The sequence below is a fragment of the Sarcophilus harrisii genome, chromosome 4 (assembly GCF_902635505.1).
Source record: "Sarcophilus harrisii chromosome 4, mSarHar1.11, whole genome shotgun sequence".
Taxonomy (NCBI): domain Eukaryota; kingdom Metazoa; phylum Chordata; class Mammalia; order Dasyuromorphia; family Dasyuridae; genus Sarcophilus; species Sarcophilus harrisii.
The window spans coordinates 97,024,761-97,032,019 of NC_045429.1; the positions used below are offsets into that span (position 1 = coordinate 97,024,761).

At 38.1% G+C, this 7,259-nt stretch overlaps 1 protein-coding gene across 1 annotated transcript in view; it reads left to right on the forward strand.

The window, feature by feature from the left end:
- Positions 1-6,666, forward strand: part of PRELP (proline and arginine rich end leucine rich repeat protein) — a 35,111-nt gene extending 28,445 nt beyond the window's left edge. Inside the window, exon 3 of the mRNA XM_003767603.4 lies at positions 544-6,666. Within this exon, the coding sequence (XP_003767651.2) occupies positions 544-719 (176 nt within the window). The 3' untranslated portion in view covers positions 720-6,666. The remainder of the gene's footprint in view (positions 1-543) is intronic.
- The last annotated feature ends 593 nt before the right edge of the window (positions 6,667-7,259 follow it).

Here is a 7,259-nt window from a genome sequence, read left to right on the forward strand (position 1 = left end):
GTCAGGATGGTAAAATGAGACAGTATTTCCAGATTTATGACCTTTTCTAATCAGATGGAGGCCAGGTATAGATTTGTTGAGCAGAGGGGAGCTGTGAGGCAGGTAGATATTCAATGGTGTGTAAGAGGGAAATCAATCATTGCACACTGTCTCTGATCTTTGGTCACATAGATATATATGCCAGGGGAATAAAGGTGCAGAACCCTGTAGTATATAGAGGAAAACCTATTCCAAGTCTATTCTCCCTAGTCATCCAGGGTCAAAGAGAACATTGTAATACAGAATCTTCATCTCCTAACTTTAGCTCTCAGGCAGCATGCAACATATTCAGGACAATCCAGTGGGGACATGGATAACAGGAACCACAAACACACAGGGAAAGCTACCCTGGAAACATCAGACCCCACCTCCTAGCTTCTAGTCATTCAGAAATCCTGATTCCAGCCTTTTTCCTGCTGTAATTTCTTCCTCATCTGAATCCTAACACATGTCTACCATCTTCTTCCTTTGGCTTATCCTCTTCTCCTCTTTCTCTCTCCATAGAAATCAACGGGACCCAGATCTGCCCCAACAACTTGGTTGCATTTCATGACTTCTCCTCAGACTTGGAAAATGTGCCTCACCTCCGTTACCTGCGACTCGATGGGAACCAGCTAAAGCCACCTATTCCACTAGACCTGATGATGTGTTTCCGGCTCCTGCAGTCTGTGATCATCTAACTTGCACCTTGATGCCAACTGGACTTCTCCGAAGAGACTTGAACACTTCTCAGTCAGGGGTGGTCCATGTTCCCACTTCCTGACTTGCTCCATTGCCTTTTCTACCCTCTCTGGGCTTTTCCTTCCTCCATCCATGTAGGGTTCCCTAAGAAAGAAGGAAGACAGTTCCACGTTCATTATTGCATTTCTTTTCCCTCATGTGGGAGAATGAAGTCTAAGAACTTACTGTTGATCTACCAGATTCAAAGAACTGTCTCTCCCATATATAAATGCCAATCCCAAACTTCTTACCAACTGTACTTTCCATTTTTAGGCGCCCCTTCACCCACTTAGAAGTATCAAACTATATGTGCTTTACCTGACCTTCTTTCTCTCCTTCACCATTATTCCCATCCCTACCTCACCATTCCAATAATGGTATTGTTTATGAAATGGCATCTTGATTATTGACCTTGACCTAGGAGAGAAGTTGTTTCTTCCCAAACTAGAAGACCTTCATTTAGGAGAAGAGTTATGTCTAGACCCAGGATTGTTGTTTCCTTTTGTACTCCCTATTGGCATCAAGCTCAATATGGGAAGATATTTGCCCATAGTCTTTTTGTTTAACAGAAAGAGTGTAACTAGGAATGGCCAAGAACTTCTAGAAAGAAGTAAATCTGGTATTCTAGCAAGGTCCAATCTCAGGCAACCTCATATCTTCCTGGTTAGCTTTTGAAATGGATGGTCTCATGATGGTGTCAGTTGAGGATCTTTTTGCATTTTCTGAGAATTGTAGGCTAGAAGATTTCCCCTTCCTTCCATATGTGAAATTTCTCACATCTTCAAGTGTGTTGAGAAAGTGTAGGAACAGAGAAAGAGCAGTGAGTAGAAGGGAATGTGGGAATTATGGAGTATCTAGATGGAATGGATTGGTAGGATTAGACGAAGCACAACACAGAAATAGAAATCGGATTTGTAGAAGGGCAGAGATTCCAAATCTCCTTTGACCACCCACAGTGAGATGTCTAATGCCTTCAAGTTGTCACAATTTTAGGTTTGGTCATTCACCAATGCCAGCTTCCTCATCTGGTATCTGTCTATATGGTTCTAAATTAGCCAAATTAACCGTTGGAGACTGTCACCACCTACCCAATATTTCTACTATTCAGAAAATAGCATAAAAGGTAGGAAGAAGGGAGGGGACAACTGGATACTTCCCAGAAGCCTCTTCCATCATGTGGAAATGCACTTACCTCCATATTTAAGATGAGACACATTAGTGACACCTAGTGGTCAGTGGAGGTCAATGTTGTGAGTTCCATTCTTCCTTGACTTAGTACTTCTTGATTGCTTCATCTTCCCTATGGTCAGTATAAATACTGGTGCTGTCTTTTTTTAATGGTCCTCGCCTGGGACCAATTTTCTGACTTCCAAGCGACAAAGGAGTATATCTATCACAGCCTCCCACCATCCCCACATCTTAGAAGACCATGGGTATCTTTGAACATTGACTCTTCCTGCTTGTGATTGTGACAAATGATCAGAGTTGATCACAGAGAAATGATTCCTAGCTTTAGAGCTTAAAGTTTTAGAGCTAGATTCTGGCAGCAGCTTCCAGGTCATAGATAGCTGGTCAGGATAAATTCTGTTTTACCAGCATTAACTTTGTAACACAAGCTGGGGATCTAAGAGCTCTAGTTTGGAATCTACTTGTTTTGATCTATTTAATGATCTATTTTGAGAACCCATTATAAAAATCCATTTGGGACCTGGAGGAAACTAATTAAAATCTTATCTTTTCCTCTTTCATGACTGATTTTTCAATGGGATAGGTCCTAAGCTTCCATTCCCTTTCTCAATAATTTATTCCCTCTTCCCTTGCCTAATCACCATATTCTGCTCTATGGGCCTCTCCCTCCCATTTTCTTTCCTTCTTGCCTGGTCCTCAGGTTAAAGCCCTTGGCTGGTCTCCAAGGTATATCCGGGGTTCTGACAAGAATACCTCAGTCTTCCTTTCTTGGAGAAGATTTTTTTTCTCCTACTTGTTACTAGCTCTATTAGAACTTTTGTTTTATAATCTTGCTCCATCTTTTTTTAATACAAAGCTACTTACCCTTTTTCATGTTTGCTTCAAATGGGTTTAGGTTATTCTGTGTGTGGCTCCCTCCTTTTCCCCATCTTCCCACCATCACCATCTCCTGAACTCCCCCTTTCAATGGTGTCTCATGTACACTTGGAGAAATCATTTTTTTTTAGAATATATTTAATCTCCCAAGACCAAACACCATTAGGTTTCTCTTTTCCCCATATCTATGACATTGATCACTCAGAGTTATTTCTTTTTCGATTCTTTCTTCTCTACCTGATAATGAGAAGATTGCATTTTTAATCTCCTCAGAGACTTCCTTTCCACTGAAAGATCCCATAAGTAATTATCATTCTAAATTTCTTAAGTAAGTCCAGACTTTCTTCTTAATAAAATCCATGACTTGAAGAGGATCTGAAGGGTTCAACTACTGTATCAAGATTCCATAACCACTGATGAAGGAACACCTTGAGAAAATATTTAAGAATCCATCTGTCTTGATTTCATAAAAGTGTCATTATCTCTCAACTTTATCCCTCAAGTGCTTTGAAGAACATCCTAATGAACAAGACTCCATGAAGGATGATCACAAATACATATGGAAACTATCCAGGAAACAGTAGATCTGCCCTTCATCTTCAAATTAAACTATTATTCCAAAGAGATCTCACTTGATGCTCTTCCTTTCCATTCTGTCAACTAAATCAATTCTGTAGCTATTCATTCTGTAGAACTAAGGCTATTCATTTTAGGAATACTGGTCCTGCTGGCAGCCTCAAAATGGAAAAGAGGCTAATTAGCACAATTGGCAGGAGCTACTGATTCCTTGTCCTGTGCTTCAATTTCCCTGTCTTCTTGATTGTGGTAGTACACTTTACTGACATATGAATCCCCACTTTAGGATCTCATGTTCATCTTCCCTTTGCTTGAATACATCTGTCAATAGAGAATTGAGTATTCATTCTCTTTTCAGATAGCTCTAATTGCCTAAAAATTCCTCCTTCTATTGAACTTTTCTGCCTCTTTTGATATCAATGCAATCTTAGTTCTGTCCCCTAAAAGCCAGAGAAGAAGACCTATCCCTCTTCCACAAGATAATCCTTCAAACATTTAAAAATTGTTGTCTTTCTCTCTTCCCTTCTCTCTCATCTTCTTTACTTGAAACATTCTAAATTCCTTCAGCCTTTCTTCATGTGATTTCATTTTCAGTCTTCCTACCATCTTGGTACTTCCTCAAATTTGTCATTGAGAACTAACCTCATTATTTCAAGTGAGATCTAACAAAGAAAAGAGCTTAGTAAGGATCATCACCTCCATTCTTCTGGACATAATACCATTTGATGCAGCCCAATGACCAATTTTTTTTTTGGCTACTATATGATATGATTGGCTCTCATTGGGTTTGCCATTCCTTCAATCTTTAAATTTCTTCACACGAGCTGCTACACAGTCAAGTCTAGCCCATTTGTACCAAAATGTAAGACATTCTAATTTTCTCAATTAAAATTCATGTTAGACTTCATTTATTATCACAGTATTTTGAGTTCTTTTTGTCTCTTCTTTTTTAAATGCAATGCATTTGCCTTCCCTCTCTGTTCATATCCTTAGCAAATTTGATAAGTATGCTATCTATGCCTTTCCCTTTATGAATCTGTTAAAGCAAACAGCACCAAGGACAGATCCTTCTAGCAAATCACTTATAAGATCTCTTTCCATATTGATTAATCCATTAATCAATACTCTTCAGGTCTGGTCATTCAATTAGTTATGAATTCACTTAAATGTCTTTAGTGAGCCCATATATTTCTCAATCTTGTATATCATTAGAACCTTTGTCAAGTATCTCACTGAAATCCAAATATGCTGTAATGACAATCTTCTCTTGATCTACCAGTCTAGTTAGTAACCTTGTCAAAAAAGAGAATGATATGATTTATTCTTAGTGAATCCAAATTTGGCTGAGCTGACAAATCAATCCATTCAATAACCTGAACTATAATTTTCCAGGCGTTGGATGCTGTACTTATTGGTTTATGAATTTTAACTTCTTTTTTCCTCTCCTTTTTGAAAATTGATATTTTATCATCTCTGATCAAAGCACTTTTCCTATTTTTTATGATTTTTCAAAGATCGCTAATGATGATCACAAATACAAGAAATGTAGATACTCTGGGATATAATTGTACAAATCAAATATATTTTCTTATCTGTAAAATTATAAGGTTGGACTAAATAATTTCTAGTGCTAATATCTGCCCATTCTAGAAGTTACTTTGGCTCTGGGTTTTAAGTATTCCTTTGGCTAGATCTATGATATAAAACCAAAATTCTAGAATTAAATATAATGTTAGAACTGTCCATTTCCCTCATTTTATCATTGAGGGAAAAGGTTTGCCCTCCTTCTTAGAGTGAATACAGAACATCCCTGATTTCTTTAACAGGCATTGTTGTTTTTGATTTAATACGGTAGGGATTTACCTAAAGTGGAATCAAGGAATCATACTTATTAATTCATTCTGCTTTTGTACTTTCCTACCATATCTTCAACCCTGCAGATAGTAGGTAAATGCTGTGGATTGAATTTACAGGGAATTGAGTATATCCTAAACACTTTTAAAAAAAATACTTCTCATTACAGTCAAGAGGCAGTATAAACCTGATGTCCAACTACATTACTGGAGACAAGATAAAGGAAGCAATATGGGAATAGGAGGTTTTTGCATCAAGCTCCTCTTCATACAACTTGTTGAAAGTATTTTCCAATGATGTCTCTGCCCTATTCCCTTTCACCATCATTAAATAGTTTGTTTTGGGTGACATTCATTCTGACTCCCAGCTCTGTCTTCCCACCTACCTTTAGGGTGAGGATGAGCAGAGATAGAGGAGGAGGTGGTTCATGAAAGAGAAGCTGTGATTCTGTACTGTGAAATCCTAAATGTGATGGGGAAGATAGATCACAGAGGAGATAAGTTTTGAGTTGTGCATATAGAACATGTCTATGACACAGAGAGAAAAAAAACAGTGAAAATTAATATTATGAATAGTCTATGCTTTAATCAATATCTATTTATCATAGAAAGTAGCCACTGTGTTTGTGACATTGAAGGATATAAGGAATAGAGTAGTTTAAAAGACTTCCCAAAACTTAATCCCTGCCTTTGAGAGATTTCCAATATCTCTCTCTTCTTTTCTTGTCTTCATTTTATTTCTATCTCCTGCCTTCTTTGTTGAATCCAGATGCCATTTTACAGAAGACTTCCCCCCCCGGTTATTAATTAATTAGTAGATTAAATTGATTTGTCAATAAAATAATTTACTCTTCTTCTACAAATTAGTTCCTCTAAGACTCCTGCTTAAAGTAGCAGTATTACTGGAGATATAAGCAGCCATGCTTATACGCTAGGTCAAGGCCCTTCCCTTATACATGACTTTCAATCTCTGTCCCTCTCACTTGGTGGTCAGGTAAGCACTATTCCCATGGTCCCTAGGGGGAGAGAAAGGGTAATCTCTATATATCCCATGCAAACCAGAGCTGATTGATTTGAGCATAAATATAAGCCTATGGCACTGTATTCTTTCTCTCCTCTTTTTTCTTTTCCTCTTCCTCCTCAATTTGTGCCCTTGATTTCAATGGCAGTAGCAAGCTGGGCAGTTTCAGAGATAAGCTGGCTTTAGAGTCAATCACATCTATTGCTTTCTCTCAGATGCCTTTCACCTCCACATTTTCATAGACAAAAGCCTCTATGCTGTATGTATACAAATATAACATGTGCATGTACTTATCCATTGTACGTGTATCCACTCTTGATCATGTTAACTTTGTGGAGCTTTTTTCCTTCTCATATTTTCCATATGAGTGGAAATAAAACTGTATGAAAGGAATCCTGCCTGAGTTTGTTGTATTGGTAAATCATCAGGAATACTCCCAACCTTACTTTGCCGCTAATCCTGCTTCTTACTTCTCCCAGGGAGACAATAGATGCAAAGATGCCAGACTTAAAGAAGTCTCAGAAATAAATACCATGACAGCTGACAGGACTCCTGAGTCTGCCCTTTTTTTCACTTGCCAGGGTACAGAAGAAAGTATGTTCAATTTGGAATCAGAGGTTTTCTGACTCTTCCGTTACAATCTGTGTGACTTTGAACAAGTCACTTAACATTTTAGGAAATCAATGACCGCATCTATGAAATAAGAGAACCAAACTAAATCACCCCAAACCCCTCTCCAGTTCTTCATCTATGATTCTGTTTTGTTATATTTTCACTAGCTGTTCCTTTTGTCTGCAATGCTCTTCCTCCTTCCTTCTCCCTCCCAATTTCCTTTGAGATTCAACTCAAATCCTACTTTTCCTAATTCCCCTTAATACTAGTACCTTTCCTTCTCTGATTACCTCTAGTTTACCCTGTATATGTCTTGCTTCTATATGTGTTTTTGCATTGCTTCCTCCATTAGACTGTGTGTCCCTTGCCTTTTT